This window comes from Peromyscus eremicus, chromosome 3 (genome assembly GCF_949786415.1).
Source record: "Peromyscus eremicus chromosome 3, PerEre_H2_v1, whole genome shotgun sequence".
NCBI lineage: Eukaryota > Metazoa > Chordata > Mammalia > Rodentia > Cricetidae > Peromyscus > Peromyscus eremicus.
In genome coordinates, this window is record NC_081418.1 from 59,893,321 (window position 1) to 59,914,415 (window position 21,095).

Genomic DNA, 21,095 nt, shown 5'->3' on the forward strand with positions numbered 1-21,095 from the left:
ATGGAGACTTTTCTCGAGAGGCTTTCTACAGAGCCACCTGCCTTCATTTCTGACCTGCACAAACGCCCTCTCTCTCCTGCAGTTACGCCCACGCAGGGCAGCACAGTCAGTCCTTAGGACCCCACACGGCGATGCATTAGGGGCCCCTGCCAAGCATCAAAAAGAAGAAAATATGGGTTATAGGGCCATCTCTTGTAGCCAGGGAGAGGGGAGTGGGTGGTCACTCATTAACCAGGCATGCCTGAGTGCTCAGGGGGACTGCAGAGGAGGCCTGTCCTGGACTTTTCCACCGCCGCCGCGGCTCATTTCCACAACATCATTAAGGCTACACTATTAATACTGGTGTTATGGTTTGTGTCGCTGTTGTACCAACGACATTTCACCGGCTCCAGTTAATGCTTTCCTAAGTGCTGGGAGTGAGGTGACAGCCCTAGTTCTGAGCTGAAGGAATTCTCATCTAGATGCAAATTGAGGTGAGCAATCCATGGTGCATGAGTGGGCAGTAGCAATTTCTCCACCATTTAATGTTCAGCCCCAACCCTCACCCCCAACGCTGGTGCATTTTCACACAAATATATTGGCAAAGAGGTTTCTCTTCTTAGAAGTTAACTGTTTTCTTATCCACACCTGGTGTGCTGAGTCTTGATCCCTTTGACTTAATCTGAGGTAAATACTTCTGGCTCCCCCCACATTACTTCAGACTTTAAGATGCTGGCCCCTGATACCTCAGATGTTACAAAGGAATAAAAAGAAACAAATAATTTCCTCCCCCAATGAGACATTCTGTCCTAGAAGAAGAAGGGAGGCTCTGGAAGCTAGGGAAACCCACAAGGCTTAAGAAGTTCCTGAAATTACAAGATTCACAGGACCCCTACTAAGGTTATACAAGCAGTAAAACTGCTTCTTCTGAAGTTTAGACATGCAGTTTTCTTGCGTCCTCTCCATGCTAGTGACCTTCTAGTGATGTGGTTGCCTTGAGTTACTCATGAGGCTATGAGGAACCTCAATAAACTCAATAGTTTATTAAGCTAGACTTGGGTGGAGTGGTTTCTTTGATCTTTGATTGTTACTCTGTCTGTGGTGAAGAGATGCTTGTTAATGTCTCCCCAGGAAAAAAAAAAATCACTCAACAGTGCCCAGTAGAGCTTGCCTTTCACCTACTGTACTGTCCTAGATAACTGAATGACAGTGTCACTTACCCTTTCACCCCTCCTCCCACATGCTACATAACTGGGAAGCACCTGGCCCAGCCAACCTTGTCACATAATGATTTTTAAATTAGTGCTTTCCTCTAAGAAGGTGCCGCCTCTGCCGCCTCAATGCAGCACATGGCTGTTCCATGGCTGCCGCTTTATTTCTCAGTTGCTGGCTTAGTTCCTTTTATGAATTCTACCCTACAATTTGTTACTAATGAAATCTTTTTAGAAAATTAATATTTTTTACATGTGCCAGTATGTATGACGCGCATGCATGTACATATGTGTGTAGGTGCATGAACATATTTGTGCACCCATGGAGACCCAAGGCTGATAGCCAGAGTTTTCCTCAATTGGTTTCCATGTTATCTGAGACAGGGTCTACCAGTTGAATTCAAAGCTTCCCATACAACGAGTCTAGCTAGTCTGCTTGCCCTGGGGAATCCCATCTCAGCCTTCTGAGTGCTGGAATTACATGTGGGTCCCACACCTACCTAGCATCTATGTGGGTTCTGGGGATCCAAACTCTGGTCTTCATGTCTGCCTTTCAAGTACTTCACCCACTGAATCATGTCCCCAGCCCCTAAAGGAATCCTTTTACCAGAGGCAAGTGTAGCCCGTGTACTTGTATAGGCTAGCTTTCTCTTCCTATGACAAAATACCTGAGGTCATCAACTCTGAACTGTTTTGGCTCAGTTTGGGAGTTCTGGTGTGTGGCTCACTGCTCTGAGTTGCTGGCAAGGCTGCTTATCAGGACAGGAGCATGCAGCAGAGTCACACCACTCATGTTACAAGCCAGGGGGAGAAGACAGAGGAAGAGGCTGGGCCCTGCTATCTTCTTCAAATAAATGTTCCCAGTGATCTAAGCATCTTCCTGCAAGGTCCATCTCTTAAAGGCTACGGTACAGCCGGGCGGCGGTGGCGCACACCTTTAATCCCAGCACTCAGGAGGCAGAGCCAGGTGGATCTCTGTGAGTTCGAGCCCAGCCTAGCCTACAGAGTGAGATCCAGGACAGGCACCAAAACTACACAGAGAGACCCTGCCTCGAAACACCAAAAAAACCAAAAAACAAACACACAAGCAAAAGGCTATCCCACCACCTAACAACAGCACCATTCTGAGGATCGAGCCTTTTACCCTAGGGGCCTCGAACTGACATTCTACATTTAAACAGTAACTCTTCTCTAAAAACCATGCAAGAGAAGGTAGTGACAGGTTTATGATGACCATCTGTGCCCCTGCCTTCAAACGCAGCCCGTTCTCACTCAAGGACATGCAAATCCCTTCCATCTTCCTAACCCTGTTACCCAACCTCCTCCATCAGTTTTGAAGTGACTTGTATAATTTCATAATGCTCTGGGGGAGAGGAGTCACAGGCTTTGAACCCGAATTGCATAGACTACTGGTTCCCCAATGCCACGTGCAGTCAGGTTCTCAGGTCTCCTGGGAGGCAGGACTGGTGGCCAAGCCCACAGCACTCTGTGCTGGGCCTGGTTTCACAGTCTCAGAGCAAAGCTCATCTACTTGTCTCCTGTATTTCTGGGGACCAGGTTCACTGCCCTTTGTACTGGACTTTCTCACAATTAATTGCATACCAGTATAAAGGGAAGCTCTGGCATGGATTTGCCAGGGATTAGCAAACTTCTGAAGAAAGGCCGTATGGAAATCCCTTAGGGTTTGCCGGGCTGTGGTTTTAGTATGAAACAACACAGGGAAGAGACGAGAGGGTGAGTGTGTGCCAATCAAACGTCACAAAATGAAGTGATAGGCAAGATGTGGCTCATGGGACAGGGTGGGCTGTGGTAGTCTGTGGGGAGACCAGCTCTGGCCTGCTGCCACCTATCAAAGGGTTCTTGGGTGGAGGAGAGAGGAATGAGAAAATATCAGATAGAAAGATAGACCTAGACGATGAGCAGAGAGACACAGGACAGCTTCAGGAGGGCCCGGGTCAATACCCAACAGCAAAGAGGTTTATTCAAAAGGGTTTTTTATAATATGCCAAGGGGAGAGGCAAAAGACCTCCCCCTTGCAAGATCAAAGCACACTGTACAGCCCAGTGTAGACCCTTCCAAAGACTTGGTAAACACGCCCATGGCCAGATCATCTCCTTATGCAGCCCTGCTGGGTAAAGCGAGCTCAGGTTCTCTGACCCTGAGTAATTTGGGCTCGCACAGTGGGCCCAGCCCTGAGTTAGGAATATGAACTGAGAGGCTGAGTCACCATGAGGTGGAGAGACAAAATGCCAGCACTAGTCTTCAGAGGGTGTGAAACTAAGCTAAGAACATGGCTGCGGAGCCCAGTTGCTGTGATTCAAATCTTGGCGTCCACATTTGCCAGCAGCTGAGCCCTTAGATGAGTAACTGTGCATAATGACCTTACTGGGTCCTTGTCACAGGCAGAGGCAAGTGCTATGTCTCCTCCAGCAGAGGCGCGGGGTGAAGGGGTTGTAGGTATGGAGCTGTGAAGGTATTTCTTCAGCTCATTAACATGCTTCGGCCACCCTCATCACAACAGAAATCTCTCTCCTTGTCTCCCTCTGGCTCATCCTCACTTCTCTTCACACCACATCTGGCAATACACCAGCCCACACTCTCTCTCGGCCTGGGCTTTGCTATCTCACACTCAGTAACCCTGCCATCTGGCTTCCACCCCTGGCTTGGACTATGATCCTTTCTTCCTTCCTTCCTTCCTTCATCTCTCCTCCCCCTTTCCTTCTCCTTCTGGTCCCTTCCATTTTCTTTTTGTCCATCTTTCTCCCATCTCTTTTTTCTTCTTTCATTTGATCAAAAAAATAGTGCACAAAGTGATGGACTTTGTTATGGTATTTTCATACATATTTTTGGTTGGGTTTCTCCCTGACTCCCCAGACTCTGTGTCTGCCCTCCTGCTGGCCCTCTCCCTCCCCTTCTCCCTTAACGTCACGTGTATTCTATTCTCCTTCCCTTTCTTCCTCTTCAACCTTCCTTGAACACTTCTTTTCCTCTCATGATTGTTTCACGTCACACACGCACGCACACATGCACGCGTGTGCACATACACACACACAAATGCGCACATGAACACATATACATATAAGACTAAACTTCAGGATCTACATGTCAGAGAAGAGTGGTATTTGTCTGAGTCTGGTTTATTTCATTAGCAGAATAATTTCCCATTCAACCGATCTTCCTGCAAACATTGGGATTTCATTTTTCTTCATGGCTGGACAAAATTCCATCATGTATATTTACATCACATGCCTCTTATCCTCTCATCTGTTGGGGGGTACCTAGGTTGGTTCCATTTTTTTGCTATGGTGAGCAATACATCAATAAACATGGATGTGAAGTATCCCATAATGGTTTCTTATATAAGAAACACCAGCATTAAGGTCCAAGGCGGAGGTAGATGATACTTTCTATTCCATCAGCTCAGTATAGGGCAGACGGTGACTGTAATTCCACCCACAGCAGTGGGACTGTTGGAAGATTGCTATAGGAAGCTGTGAGGAATACCCCATCTCCATATGACACCAATATCCTAAACATGGTCTCTCTTAGCCAAGGGCAGGGCTACTCATTTAAGATGGAACAATTCAAGGAAGAGCCTACATTGGCTTTTGTCAGGTTGGAGAACATGGACTGACACGGATTTAACCATGAGGTGTGCTGGCTCCATAGGTGAAGAGGAAAGTCAGACTGGAAATCTCCATTTTCATTTACTCTACTTTTGTATCTCTATGATTGAAACAGTGCTGAGTATGGCTTCATGTCCTGTGAATATTCAGAAGTCCCTCCCCCATCTGTGAGTTTTGTCATCAAGAGGAAAGGAGGAACACTCCCTTGACTGCCTTAGCTCCAGAGCTACTCTGTGGGACCCCTTCTTCCTGCTGGGGAGACTTTCAGGGCAGGGATCATCAAAATCGTCTTGAGTACTCACTCCACAAATAAGGGGGTTTTAGGGAATAAGAGCTGAGCATTATTTCCCTTCCGGGTTCCTGGGGAATGGGAGTGGCAGGCAGGAGGAAGGGTTTGCTCAGGTGGTAGAGCATGTGCCTGGTACATCCGCAGCCCTGACTCAGCTCCCCAGCATCAAGGAAGCCAGGTGTGATGGGCATACACACACCTGTATCCTACCACTCAGAGATGGGGAGGGGAGAGGAGGGAGGAAGGGGAGAAAATGGGAGAGAGAGAGAGAGAGAGAGAGAGAGAGAGAGAGAGAGAGAGAGAGAGAGAGAGAGAGAGAGAGATCTAAGACCTAGTGCATCCTTGGCACTCAGCCCTGGAGCAAATAATACACACAGTTCTTGAAGACCTGCCATTGCTCAGAGACATTGTGTGGAGCTCCTTTCTCGGGCTCTGCCGTCTTTTCTGCTCCTGGATCCGGACAGTGCAGGGACCCAGGAAGAACGCAGCCTAAAATCCTCTCTCTGGTAGCCAGGAGACAAGCTGTTCTCTGGCTGTTGTCCCAGCGACACCTGCAGAAGCTCCAGCTCTGTGACCCTCACCCCGTCAGCCCTCTCAGCAGCTCCCACCTCTTGACCCAACGTCAATCCCCCCACGCTATTTTTAAAATATCTAATCTGTAGTGAGTAATGAGTGATAGAGATGTTAGTCTGCCATCTCTGGACAGACACATTCGAGGCAAGTCCTTATTAGGTTGTCACTGGGTATTTCAAGTGGTAGACAGGAATATAAAACCAAAGTAGTACACCCCAAAACTTCTTAATGTCACGCGATTTGAAATAGTTATAGATTTTTAAGAGTGCTTTTGCAATTAAAAAATAATGTAGAGCAGTGGATGTGGCTCGTTAGGTAGAGTGCTTGTAGCATGCACAAAGCCCTGGGTTTGATCTTGAGCACCACATAAAGCAGGCACAGAGCACAGACCCACAATCCCAGCACTTGCAGGGTTTTAACAGGAGGATCAGAAGTTCAAGATCACCCTCGGCTACACAGTTTGAGGCCAGCCTAGGATATATGAGACCTTGTCTGAAAGGGTTTTTAACTGGTACATGTTTGCATGTATTTATGGGCATAGGCTGATGGCATGCCACAGGTATGTAATGTGTAATGACCAAACCACAGTAAAGAGCTTTTCTATCTTAAGAAGACTAACACAAAATAAGGCTGTGTTGAGGAGACGGCACGGTCCATAAAGTGCTTGCTGTATTAGCATGTAGATTTGAGTCCAACCCCCAGCGCCCACATAAAAACCAGGCAGTTGTAATCTCAGCACTAGGGAGGAAGAGACAAGAGGATCACCAAGGCTTGCTGGCCAACCACTCTAGCTAGATAAGGGAGCCACAGATTTGGTGAAAGATTCTGTCTCAAAATATAAGGTGACTGGTTAGGGGTCCCCCCCAATATTCAAGACTAGATAAACTAGAGATCTTGCTGATGAAGTTGGTTGATGCAGTTTTTTAAAAAAGATTATCTTTTGCTCAGGTCACCTTCCTACAAGGAGATGAATGTTAGTTATCTATTATCATGTAACAATTGCCCCCATAACTCAGTGACTTAAGACAGTAATAACTTATTATCTGACCGAACTGTGTTTCTCTCAAATTCATGTTGAAGCCTTCCTCCTCCATTTGAGTGTGTTGCACGAGGCAGAGCCTAGAAGTGGTAATTAAGGGTAAAGGAGGGGCTTTGGCTAGATGCACACTTAGAATGCTCCAGACTGTCAGCTCGTCCCCTGCCCTGAAAGGAAAGTTGAATGAGCTCATGGGGTAGTCCAAAAGGACTGAGATGTGAAGGATGCAGGCGGGTGAAGAGGCTACATGAGAACACAACCAAACCTCTGCAGGCCAAGGTGGGAGGGCTCCAGGAGACCAGACCCCCAGATCCTCGAGGCTGGACTCTGTATTTATCAGCTTTGTATTACGACGATGGAATGCTGGGCACAAACTGCTGCTGAAGTAGAGAAGTCTACGTTGGTTCACAGTTCTGGAGAGCCAAGTTCATGGGGCAGAGCTCGGTTTCCACTGGAACCATATCACGGCTTAGGGTCTTCCCTTCCCTCCCCTCTTTCTGAGATACTCCCTTAATGATACTCACACCCCAAACTCTGCTCGCAGGAACTCTGACTCAAGATATAGCCTCAAAGTGAAATTCTAAGACCAAGGGTTTAGCTTAGTAGTGGAATGCTTGGCAGCAAAGTGTGTGTGTGTGTGTGTGTGTGTGTGTGTGTGTGTGTGTGTGTGTTGCACTCACACACTTGTGAATATGGGCACACTTTAATGGTCAACTTGACATAACCTAGAGTCATCTGGGAAGAGTCTCAGTGAGGGATTGTCTACATTGGGTTGGCCTGTGTGAATGTCTGTGGGGGACTGTCTTAATTAAGTAAATTGATGTGGGAAGCATCACCCCTATGGGCAGCACCATTCCCTAGGCAATGGGTCCTGATCTGTGTAAGAGTGGAGAAATGAGCTAGGCGGTGGTGTGCAAGCCTTTAATCCCAGCACTGGGGAGGCAGAAGCAGGCAGATCTCTGTGAGTTCAAGGCCAGCCTGGTCTACAGAGTGAGTTCCAGGACAGCCAGGACTATTTCACAGAGAAACCCTGTCTTGAACCCCCCTGCCCCCTCCAAAAAAGAGTGGAAAAATGGACCTGACCATACGCAAGCACAGGAGCATCTCTGTAGCCCCCACATCAAGCTTCTTGAGAGAGTTCACACAGTCTATATCTTTGGCCCTTGGCCATGCAGGGGCTCAGAGGCAGTCTTGCCAAGGTCATGGTGAAATGGGATGACATGACTGTCTTTAGCATTATTAGGTAGGTGGGGATAACCTTGAACTTCTGATCCTCTTATCTCTACCTCTCAAATACTAGTATTATAAGAACCCTCCACCAAGCCTGGTTTATGTGGTGCTGGAGACTGAACACAGGGCTTCATGCATTCTGGACAAGCACTTTACCAACCGAGCTACATCTCCAGCCTGTATTTATTTGCTGAATAAATAAAGGATTTCAATAAGTGCTGTCACTAAAGAGAAATATTCACTCCCATTCCTTTCCAACTTTAGAATAAAATTCATGGGAGCTGACTTATAAAAAATGATCTTCATGGTCCCTGTTTATGGAAAGAGCCTTTATTCTGAAGAGCAGAGATAAATTACGTTGAAATATTTTTAGGGCCCGGAAATCTTCAAGCAGCTCATATCTCTTCATGAAGATTATGCCAGTAACAAAATTAACAAGATCAGTCAAGCTCTTAAGGAACAGCCCATAAATTAAAGACATCCAACAAAACCCAATTATAAAGGGACAAATTTTGTATGAACTTCAAATACCACCTGCTCCACTGTGGCTGCAGAGGCTGTGGACAGTGCCAGGCGGGGGCAGCCCTCCCAGGATGGCATTTACAGGTGGTTAGGTATGTTAATGGCAACTAGCCAGCGGGGACATCCCTTTCCGATTTGTGATATACGTGTGAATGCGTGTGTTATCATGAGTGTGAGCCTTGTGTGTGAGCATGCATGTGGAGGCCAGAGGGGACATCAGATGTATTCTTCTGTGGTTCTCCACCTTATATTTTGAGACAGGGTCACTTCACTGAACTGGAGGCTTACCCCAAGTTAGTTACTTCAGCTAGGCTGGAGGGCCCGCAATCTCCAAGAACCTATTTGCCGCCTCCTCTCCCTCCCACTCCAGAACAGGGGTGACAGATTTGTGCCACTGCACCCAGCTTCTGCATAGGGGCTGGAGATCTGAATCCAAGTCCTTAGGTTTGTGTGGCAAGTGCTTAACCTACTAAGCCATCTCCTTCCACTTCCTGAAACACATCATTTCAAACGTCAGGGGGGAGCCTGGGTGGTCGGTCACCCTGGTTTTCTGCAGCTTTAAGTACTCAAGTACTATGGACAGGATCATTCTTTTGCTGTGATGAGCTGCACACGATACAGGTCTCAGCAGAGGATCATTGTAAACACGCAGTTTCATGACATTAATGTATCCACACTGTCATGGAACCATTATAACATCCATCTCCAAGACTGTTCCATCTTCCCAAAGGGAAACTTCTATTAAAAATATCACCCAGGGAGCCGGGAGGTGGTGGAAGCCTGGAGGAAGCTCCCCCCCCCCCCGTACCTCCCCCCAACACTGGCTTTGGACTTTTAGCTTCAGAATTGTGGGGAAACGCAATGTGCTCTTTTAAGTCTTCAGTGTATGGGATCCTTGGCTTTCTTCTCCACACGTTCTGCACTTGCAGATCTAATAGACTGCAGACTGGAAACATTTGAAACAAGGCTGTCTCTGTACTGGATATGCATGTTTTGTAAGGACTGTCTAAACGATACAATAGATGGACCATGCCATGGACTGTGTTACCAATTATGTTTTCCAAAGATGGCTTAACAATCTACAGGGGATGTGCCTAGGCACCATGCCACTTTATAAAAAGGATTAAGCACACAAGGATCTTGGTACCCTCGGGGTCCTGGAACAAATCTCCAGTGGACATGGAGGGCAGACTGTGCTTTTCTGTCAATGTTCCAGTAAGAGACACCAACATGACCGAATGACACGTCTATGCTGGGACATCCTCACTGAGCTCAGGGATGAGGCTGGGTCTCTGAGAGTACCTAAGTCAAACTAAACAGGCTACTGTGGGAGGGTCTCCATGCATGGGGGACTGTGTTGGCTTGGGCAATCTCCAGGTGTGGGGGGAACCTGGCCTCCTCCATCAACAACCCCAGACCTTCTCAGCTAATCCTCTGACAGCCACCAAGACATATTGTCCCACTTCCTCCAAGTGACTTTCTAAGAACCTACCTCAAGTCAGGTGATGCCAGACCTTAAAACTCTAGAATACAATCCCTTTCTTTCTTTCTTTCTTTCTTTCTTTCTTTCTTTCTTTCTTTCTTTCTTTCTTTCTTTCTTCTTTTTCTTTCTTTCTTTCTCTCTCTCTCTCTCTCTCTCTCTCTTTCTTTCTTTCTTTCTTTCTTCTTTCTTTCCTTCCTTCCTTCCTTCCTTCCTTCCTTCTTTCCTTTTTTAAAAAAAATCTTACTCCGCTTTGCTGTTGACAGTTTACAACCTAGTCAAGGTAAATCCAAATGGTGCTTCCAAAGCATGAGTTTTAAGAAGTGGAGGGAACAGACTTTCTCCTGGTCATACTCCAAGTAGAGAGGATGACACAGTTTCTCCTCTGATTCCTACTGCATCAAATGGACCTTGTATGTTTCTCTTAGCCTGTGACTTAAGACAATACAATTCACAAACACTAGCAGTCCATAGCCTCAGCTGGTGTGGGGAAGCTCCGTCCTCCCTCCCATAGTTGAGTCCAGCCCCACCCTGGGAAGAAGGTGCAGACTTACGGTTCTTAGAGGAACATGGTGTGGGGGGGATGCCAGTGGCTGCCGCACTGGACTCTGAAAGGCCAGGCAGAAGCGCTGGCCGGTGTCCGGTGGGGACGAAGAAGCATAGATGCGGTTTTCTAGGCGTTCAGGCTCCTGCTTGTAGGACTCCAGAGGAAACGGGTGCGGCTTGGTCACTTGGGTGGGTGTTGATGGAGAAGAGGAGACGCTGGAGGCTGGAGGAACAGGACAGAGCTCGTTAGAAGTGCGGCCTTGGCAGAGAAGAGGAGGCTCTCTATTTCTAAGAGCCTGTATCTTCCTCTCACAAAAAACCTGAAATATTAAATGCAGAAATCAGGGAAGAGTTTCTTACGTGTGTTCACAGCCTCTTAGAAGTTCAGGGTTCAGAAACGGCCTCACCACCCTTGGTGAGGTGTGGGCAGGCCCCAGGGTTGGGGTGTTCATATAGTCCTGACATCGTTCGGGCTGACCTCTTCACCCCTCCACATGGTCTTGCCCTCCCCTTGGCCAATACTGCTGGCTCTCTTCTCCATCCCTACCAAGCTTGAGCTAACAGCACACGCCATGGAGTCATATTGGTAGAGCTTGCTTATAGGGAAATAGAGAGCTCAACAGAACCAAAGTCACTGCTAAAGAAGTCACATGGCTGTATGGGCGAACAGGAGAGTGCTCGCCTTGCAAGCATAAGGACTTGAGCCTGGAGTCCACATAAGAGAGTCAGGTATGATGGTACACACTTAAAATCTCAGCACTGGGGAGAGGAGACAGACACACAGATTCTTGGGCTCGGCCAGCCAGCCTAACCACTTGGTGAGTTCTAGGCTTTAGAAGATACTCAAAGTTGTCCTCTGACATCCATGTGCACGTACACACATACATACCCACACATACAGAAATATGCACACAATACAGAATATGCACATAAGAGATGTGGGCTATAAACATTCCTGGTAATATAATCCTGTCTTGAGAACTTATTGTGAAGTACATGCCAGAAGAGGCTGGCCATAAAGGGGCTTCTAAAATGCAGAGGCCTTAGATAGACAGCAGAAGGGAGGAGGGAAAACGTGCATCAATATAAAACTGCAGGGAGACTGGGGACATGAATCTGCCAGGAGTAAAAGTTGTTCACATCACAGAGCTCCTGCAGTCCCAGGATCTGTCTTTGATAGGCAACCGTCACACATGCATACCCAATAGGTTGCCAGTTAACTATTATGGGTCAAATTGTGTCCCTGGAAGCATGCATTAAGGCCTAGTGCCCAGTACTGTGAATGCGACTTTATTTAGAAATAGGGGTTTTTCAGGTTAATCAAGTTTGGGTGAGGTTCTGCTGGGTTGGGATGGGCCTAATACAGTATGGTAAGTGTCCTCACAAGAGAAGTGTCTGGGTATGATGGCACTCAGGAGGTGGAAGCAGGCAGATCTCTGGGAATTCGAGGCCAGCCTGTTTTCCATAGTTAGTTCCAGGTCAGCCAGGGCTCCATGGTAAGACCCTGTCTTTAAGGAGGAGGAAAAGGAGGAGAGAAGGAGAACAAGAAAGAAGAACACAGAAGAAGAGGAAGAAATAAAGGGACATAGATGCATGCATGTGCGCAAACACACAGGGGGGTCGGGGAGGGGGGTGAGAGATTGATCAATGGACCCTTGGAGCAGAGGGTGATATATGTACCAACGAGAAGGCAAGGATGACTGGTAACACCAGAGGCCAGAAGAAATAGGGACGGACCCTGCCCTGCATAATGTGGAGGGGACATGGCATTACCCATGCCTTGGTTTTGGACTTCTGTTTTGCTTTCAGATAGGGTCTCATATGCCCCTGGTTGGCCTTGAACTCACGACATTGTTGACTAAGTCTAGCAGGATGCCAGCCTGCCCCTCGTAGTGAGGTCAGAACAGGCCAGCTCCACCTGTGAGTGTCAAACAGGAGATCTTTCATCCTTACTCTCTCCACTTAGTCTCAACCAGACACCCAGTCCTGCCTCGGTGCTTCCCTTGTGGACATGTCTAACTCCAAATGGGATGGGCTGGGGGCTGATGAGGTGTAATAGGGCAGGGTGGGCCAGGCAGGTCAGGATTGGGAAAAAAACCTGTGATACACACACACACACACACACACACACACACACACACACACACACATACACACATACACACACACACACACACACACACACACGCACGCACGCACGCACACACGCACACCCCTAAGGATCGTCATTGGCGACGCTTCTAAGGTCTGGGGTTTCCACGTCTAGACAGGGGCAGTTCTCCGTGACCTCCAACTCCTCCTGGGCCCATGACAGAAAGCACTGGTATCCGGTCTCTGTGGAACACAGCAAAATTCCCTGGGGCTGCAACTTTACCTAGCCTCCATTCAGAATTTCTGGTCCAAACCACATCCACAGATACATTTTCAAAGACCTAGAAGAACATGCGCCTCTGCAGAGGCCATTTTGCTGATCCAAACTACAGACATGGGGCTGGGGAGAAGGCTCGGTCTGCAAAGCAGGGCTCGGGAGAAGGCTCAGTCTGCAAAGCGGGGCTCGGGAGAAGGCTCAGTCTGCAAAGCGGGGCTCGGGAGAAGGCTCAGTCTGCAAAGCAGGGCTGGGGAGAAGGCTCAGTCAGAAAGTGTTTGGCTTGCAAGAATGAGGACCCGAGTTTGATCCCCAGAAACCATTTCAAACAAACAAACAAACAAACAAACAAACAAACAAAAGAAAATAAAAGCCAGGCATAGTGGCTGTGTGCTTGGAACCCTAGTTTTGGGAGGTAGAGACAGGAGGACCCCAAGGGCTCACTTAGCCTACTTGGAAAATTCCAGGCCAAGTGCAAGACCCTATCTCAAGCAAACAAACAAACCAAAACAAAACACCAAACCCCCAAACCAAGGTAGATATCGCCAGAAGAGCAGCACCCAAGGCTGTCCTCTGACCACACACATGTGCACCTGCATGCTCATACAGGCGAGCACGTTAGGTCATTCCTCAGACCCGATTCTCCTCACCGAGTAATTGGGTTACTGAGTGCTAATCTTGAAAGCAGAGCTCACACACGCACCTGTTTATCACGTGGTGAGTCACAGCAGCACGGTGCCTGGTGGGAAGGGGTCAGCCTCCCACCCTCTCCATGTGAGGAAGCTGTAAGCAAGAGAGGCATGGAGCCCTTGGCATGGCATGATACCATCTGGAGTTTTAGGAAGGGGAAAGGGTTTTACAGTGCTCACATCCTGCCGATCCACAGATGTCTGCAGGTCCCTGGAAGGGGACATCTCCAGGGAAGGGAACAAGCAGAAGGAAAGTTGTCCCCTCACATCTTTTCTGCTCCCATGCTCTATAACATGGGTATGGTGGGCGATGTTTAGTCTTCATTGTTCATTCGACTGGATTTAGAATCTCCAGAGAAGCATACCTCCAGGTGTGTCTATTAGGGTGCTCCCAGGGAGGTTTAACTGTGGGTAGCATCATCCCATGGACTGGGTGTCCCAGACTGAACAAAAGGGAAAGTTAGCTGTGTGTCAGCATCCAGTCTATTTCCAGACTGCAGAAGCAATGTGACCAGTCGCCTTAGCTCCTGCTACTAAGCCTTTCTTGCTACTGGACTGTCCCATAGCGTGAGCTAAAACAGATCCTTTCTTCCTCACGTTGGTTTGTCAAGCATTTTGTCATAGCAACAGGAAAAGTAATTATACAAGTGTGTATTATACATTTTGAAAATTATTTTTTCTATCCATTGTTCTTTTTATGAGCAGCTGGCAAGCCATGTGTTTAAGCACATGTCACCCCCTGACCCCGTCCTCTCTACAGCTCTGTGCAACTTCCACCAGAGCTAGAGACAGGGCTTTGTCATCCTGAGCTGACCGCTGTCTGTAGAGTGCAGGCTCCCTCCCTCCCTCCCTCTCTGTTTCTACGTCTTGGTCTGTCTGTCCATCTTTGCAAGAAGCTATCTACTCACACCATTCCCCTGGAAGAGGCCCAGTCACTGCTGGGTGAGGGGCCTCACTGACAGGGAAGACTCCCTGCTGGTTCTTTGAGTAGCTAACGTTCACCTTTCCAGTGTAAACCACTGGAAGAGAATGTAGGCAGCTTGCTCAAGAGGGCTCAAAAAGGTACAAGCCATCAAACTTTGCGGCCCTGAGTCCTTGTAGGTTGTTTGTGCAAATGCTGGAAGATCCTGGCCCACTCCAACGGAGGCCAGGGGAGAAGGCTGGAGGCTGAGGGGCACTGGGCCACAGCTAGCATGGGCCGATCTCCTCCTGTAAGCAGCTAGCAGAATGAACGGCCTTTTCTGCTAGGATGGATACCCTACTTTTGATGTGGCTAGACGCCTTTCCACCCCTTCAAGAATAACTATTGACTTTCTAAGGCCGTGAGGTGTCTTCATCTTCCACCCCACCTGCCTCACCTCCGTCCTGCTCTCCTCTCTAAGCCAGGAACTCCCATGGGGGAGACAAATGCACAGTGACTCCACAGGCTGTGTCTGGCAGCTTTCTGGGACTATGACCCCCAGGACACCGACTGAACAGAAGAAGAGGCTTACCCTGGCCCATGGTTTCAGTCTGTGACGGGCTAGCCGGCTGTTCTGGGCCAGTGGTGGCCCAGCATAACAAGTGTGTGTGTGGCAAGAGCCCACCTCATGGACAGGTCACAGAGAGGAGGAGGAAGAGGAGATGAAGGACCCACAATGCCCTTCAAGGAAACAACCCCAAGGACTGAAGACCTACCAGGCCTTACTGCTTAAGTTTCCCACAGCACCAAGTTGGGGACCCAGACTTTAACATGTGGGTCACTGGGGAACATTCTAGATACAGACCATGGCAGAGGGGGAAGGGTAATGTGTGAGGCGAAGGGACAGGTGAAATGCCAGATGCAGGGCAAGGCTCACACATGCATATGTGGGGAAGATATGATTAGTTTAGGGGTACAGGGAAGAACCTTCCTAGAATAAAAAATATGCCCCTTCTTCTCCCAGAGGGGTAAATGTCTTCCAGCACCCTGCGGCACTTCCTGTTGCCTGCGGAGTCCCGCCACACATTCTGGGTCATCTGCTTCTCAGTCACCTACACTGTGCCTGAAGCAGCTGGTGGTCAGAGGACATTTAATTACTTATCCACTTCCTTTTGTCAAGCAAATTGCCGAGTTCATACATCCTGACTCCAGCTCCCAAACTCCTTTACTGTAAATAAATCAAGACACTGTCAAGGCACAGGGCTAAAGATATAAAATTCCATTTCAGCCCCGTGAACTCTCTCTGAAAGAGGGCTTCACAGGCCTACAGGGGAGTCTGGAGATACCAGGCACCTGGAAAGGGCAGGCAGAGGCACTAAGGGAGGGGGAAGGGTGTGCAGAGGAGGGGCTGGGCCTGGGACTCGTGCTCCCCACACTGGGTGGCCTTGGCCAGGCAGCGTTTCCTCCACGCTGGCAGGGAAGGCAGGCGGTAAAGATCAATTGTCACCACGTGGATGCTGGCTTCTCAGTAGTTAGTTAGGGAAGGCCACAGGGCTGGTGAGGACATTCCTGAGTGAATTTCTGTTTGAATATTGGTGTCACCACTAGTCAGTCAAGAGGCAAGAGAGACAAGGCTGCCTCGTGTCTCCATTCCTTTACAACCCCAAAGTGCAGCACGTCCAGCCTGTTGATGTTGTGACAGCTGCTGCCGTTTATAAAGCTTATGCTCAATAACCACACAAGTTACCAAAGAAAATCATAAAAGAATCTCATCATGTCTCAAGTAAGTTTATGACTGGGTTAGGCTACACTCATCACTATCCTGGGGGTGTGCTTCTTATACAGACTCATTACTACTTTCTCGACGGACTGACTACACCTTGGCTATCTACAAGAGCAGATGCCTGCTCTGCACATCAGTAGCTCCCAGGCAGCTTCTGGGGCCCAGCTTGGTGCAGGAGGACGAGGAAAGCCAGAGGCCCAGTTCAGGTGTGGTGGGGGAAATGGAGCAAAACCAGCAGCAGACCCAGCATCTCCAACCATCCCCTGTGTTAAATATATGTGTCCCCGAGGCAGGAGGGGCTCAGACAGGAGCAGCCAGCCTGCAGCCAGAGGTGGCAGGTCCTCTGAGGACCAGGTCTCCAACCTAGAGCACAACATGGCTGGTCTCCAGAGCAGGTGACGCTCATACAAGGTGGGGATGCCCATGGTAACCCAAGAAGGCAGCCAGATGGTTCCCTTGTCAGGTCTCTTCTGAGAAGCAGCCCTCCTCCGCTTCTAAAAGGTTTTGCTGAGGGCTGTTGTCAGCTCTGAGGGCGAACAATGGCTTTGATTTTTTTTTTTTCCTGGCTGCTGCAAAGCCTATGAATAAGGCCAGTGAGTGAACAGAACTGGACCCTGGCAGCCACACAGAATGCCAGGCAAGTGTCTCCAGACACCAGGGAGCCATGAGCCGGTGACTTCACAGGGCCTGGCTGGCCATGCTGGCGGTGGGGGCTGCAGCTGAGAAGTGGGAGGAGAAGGATGGACAGAGACGCCAATGGAGAGAAGAGAGCCCTGCCCTTAAGACTGCTGGGCAAGGCTGAAGCAGAGGCCTGGGCTTCAGACGCTCTGAGCTCTCTGCCTGGATTTACCCCTAACTCACCATGGGCACAGAAGCAAGCCCACCTCCTATGCCCTGATACAAAGAATGCCCCAGAGGCCATGCATGTGCTCCAATCCAGACTGTTGTGTGAATGGACCAGGCTGGAGCCAAGGGACAGCACTGGCCTTCTCATGCATGGGTGACAGAAAGACAGACTTCACTTTGCTGACTGCAAAATAGCAAGTGTTCAGCTGACATGGGGTGGGAGTGAGGGAAGGTCAGTGTGGCTTTGAAGCACAAACTGCCTGTCACAGCGAAGAGGGCCTGATTAGCGTTCTCAGTTCAGGGATAAGGATGAGGGCCATAAGAGAAGCAGGGGCATAGGGAGGGTGCTGGACGAAAATGCCATGGATGGGGAGGGACAAAAATCCTTGCTGCTGAAGAACCATCACTGTCAAAGGGGACACAAGTCATTAGAGCATACAGGAGTCCCAGTGGTATGTGTGACACTGGAGGCTGAGGGACATGGCGGCAGAAGCAGCTACCCAGCGACTGTTTGCTTAGGGTGTCTTCCCTCTAGGAAGACTGTGACTTTTAATTAATTCATTTGCAGTATTAGGATTTGAACCTATGGCCTCCAGCATGAAAGGCAGGCACTCTACCACTGAGCCATATCCTCAGTCTCCTTTTTAGTTTTTCTTTTGAGACAGGGTCTCACCAACTTGTTCAAGGCTGGCTAAGGTTGGCCTTGAACTCATTCTGTACCCTAGGCCAGAGTTGAACTTGCCCTCTTCCTACCTTAACTTTTGGGGTAACAGTATTATACACCTTTGCAATTTGGTCTGGCTTCTGTTATTACTTGTAACCTTGTTTCCAAGGTGCCCCTCTGGCCTAGTCACCATCCAATCCTCCCTAGACTGCCCCTCAGCCCTTTACTGCTGGATGTCAAAGGCAGGCGTGGCACCTTGGTGCTGCAGGTACTGCGCTCAGGTGCTGCAGTGCGTGGTGAGGGGACACACTCTCTGCCTCTCACACTGCTTCTTATTGGAGATGGGAGAAAGTGTGTGTGTGCCCTCTGCTGCCCTCCACTTCCTCCCCACCCGCCCTGGCCACTGGCAGCATCTCTCGATCCCGCTGGCCAGGAGGGGCACGGGCTTCTGCTCTTGCTGGCTCCTGGATTTAAGCCTTCATCTCCTTTCCTTATTGGCTCCCGAAACCACTCCCACCCCTCCGTGAAAAGGCCCTTTGCAATCCCAGCTAAATGTCCCTGTTCCCTGTCCTTGCAGATGTGACCTCCAGCTTCGAGCCTTCACTCCCACACTGTTTAAGGGCTGACAGACGCCCCAGATCTGGAACCTGAGTGCAAGCCCCAGTCACCAGCTGTGTGGCCTCAGGTGAGTCTGTGTTCAATGTCTAGCTTAGCACTTGCGGCCACGCTACCCCGAATGCCCAGGACTCTGTCTGAAAATGAGAGCTGCCCTAGGGAGTTTTGTGGTGATTACAAGGTAAAAGCAAAGAACTCCAGTACACCCAACAGCAGTGTGCACTGGACAGCTAGTTAGTGCCATTAATACAAGATCCCAGGAGAAGGGCAGCTCGCTGGGAACTCAAGTCCACTTAGCTGTTTCTGACTACCTGCCTATCTCTCGTGTAGGAGTGTGACAGCTGAAGTCCAAGCAGAGTCCTCCTCCTGCTACCCTCAGACCTGTGGTCCCTCTGCCTTGGCACCATGAGGGTAACAGCAGCCTTCCTTCCTAAGCAGACAGTTTTCCTTTGGGAAGGTCCACATCACAGTCATCATCAGGTACCCTTCAAGCCAGGGTCAGCCAAGATGCAGCTGGGAAGCCCTTCTTTAGGGAGGTACCAGGACAATGTGGTATTTTATCCACAGTAGTTTAAGAAACCTGAGCCACAGACCATAAGGACTACTCCCAAGTACCACACTTCGGGGATCTGAGTATGAGCTCAGCTGCTAACATGCATGAGGCGCTGGTTTTCACCCCTAGTACTGCACTGAACTGGGCATGGTAGTGCATGCCTGTAATCTCAGCGTTTGAGAGACAGAGGCAGGAGGATCAGAAGTTCAAGGTTATCTTCCACTATCAAACCAAGCTTGAGGCCAGATTGAGATACACGAGACCCTGTCTCAAAGACCAACCAACCAGCCAACCCCCAAACAACCAAACATAAAAAAAACAAGCCCAGTTCTACGCATTAGTTCACTCAGTTACATTTGTTCTCGGGGTAAGTACTACATCAAGGTGACTTTTGGGCTAACAGACCCTCTTTCTCCAGTGGTGTTTTCCACATGACATTTTCCCACCTGTGACTTCAGTCATTGTATTCTCTTTCTCTTTGACCTACAATCTGAGTTGCTAGGTCACTTTTCTAGGCCACTTCTCCATCACCTGCCTTGCTGGGATGCATCCAGAAGGATCATGGCCCATTCCACCTCCCTCATCCCTGGCTCAGGCTCTGGGAGGAGCCTGAGGCTGCTGTCTCAGGCAAACACATTGGTTCTGGGACCCGTTACACTCTCCAAAAATACACTGTCTAACATTATTTTTGCCATTTGTAAGTGAATCAGTATTTTAACAGGCCCTCAGTTTTAATTTATAATATAGTGATCATAAGAGATACTTATGATCACATGAACAACAGCTCCTTGGCATCCTCAATTTTTAGAATTACAGATATTAATAATTTATGACTAATATATATTTAAAATAAAACAAAAAGGGAAGGGAGTGGTATATATTTTTATGTATTATAGATGTGTTTAATATATGGGTCAAGAGATGATGTTAGATTCATGCATCTACTTTTCCATTCAGCTTACTCAATGTGTGATTTTGGTTGAAATACATATATTACTAGTAATAAAATACATATAACATGCTATTAATATATACCACTCTATATGATATGTGTTCTCAATGTAACACACACACACACACACACACACACACACACACAACTTCTAGCTTCACAGAGATGAAATAGGAAAACCATTGGATTCTGAGAATGATTCTTTTTTTTTCCTTTCGTTTTTCAAGACAGAGTTTCTCTGTGTAGCTTTGGAGCCTGTCCTGGAACTTGTTCTGTAGACCAGGCTGGCTTTGAACTCACAGACATCCACCTGCTTTAGCCTCCCGTGTGCTGGTATTAAAGGTGTGCACCACCACTGCCTGGCTTCTGAGAATGATTCTTAGTGACTGAAGGGACTTGGACTTCACTATCAGGACCAATGCTCTACCCTGATTCTGTCCTTTTTCTCTCTTGATGATTCTTGTAGGCCTCTTTCTCATTGTGAGAATTCAAGTCTCTCAGCTGGGACCACATGGTAAGACAGAGACTATCTCTTATATCTATTTCATTGAATTCTCTGCTTCCCTTCACTAACCATATCCCAACGCTATGAAGAATAAAGGTCATGGCTTAGATTTGGGTGCCCTTTGACAAGGACAATCTGTGCATAATTGCTATTCATTGCTTCATTATTCTCCATGGAGGTGTTTATATTTTAATTTAAAGACAAAAGTGCAAAAAGAAATGACACAGAATAGAACTCTCAACATGCTCTAGATGGGAATATCAGATCCTGAACACTGACTGACGGGCAGGCTTAGGTGGGGTACTTTCAAGGTGGCATCTCCTTCAAAGTGAAGGCCCATGATAGATAAGACCAGCTCTGTTCAGAAAGCTTTTCTTCCATATCCAAAGGCTCAAAGGTTGTTGGTATGAGAAGCCCAGTGGCAAGAGAACTCCTAGGTTTTGCCTAATGGTCTTTGCTCTTTAGGTCCATCTGCAACTTTCTCAGGGATGTTATAGGATGTTGGAGACATCAGAACATCCTGGCACAGTGATTCATGGTCATTGTGATGTCTGTGTCCTGGTCCAGCCCCTTTCAAAAGTTCTTCAAGGGCTGAAGGTATGGCTCCATTGGTAGAGTGTCTGTCTAGCATACAGGAAGTCTAGCACTGATTTAAAAAAAAGTTAGCTTGGTTGGGAAAATGCTACTGTGCAAGCATTAGGACCTGAGTGTGATCTCCAGCTCCCATGTT

The 21,095-nt window shown here is 48.4% G+C and overlaps 1 protein-coding gene across 8 annotated transcripts in view; it reads right to left on the reverse strand.

Moving 5' to 3' along the window:
- The window catches only part of Prkag2 (protein kinase AMP-activated non-catalytic subunit gamma 2), a 270,128-nt gene that overhangs the window by 88,320 nt on the left and 160,713 nt on the right, over window positions 1-21,095 (reverse strand). For 7 of the 8 annotated variants that reach the window (XM_059257744.1, XM_059257745.1, XM_059257747.1 and 4 more), the window contains one exon: window positions 10,501-10,715. In XM_059257744.1, the coding sequence (XP_059113727.1) occupies window positions 10,501-10,715 (215 nt within the window). Of the gene's footprint in view, window positions 1-10,500; window positions 10,716-21,095 lie in introns of those variants that run through there. The other variant, XM_059257752.1, reaches the window with a different exon arrangement.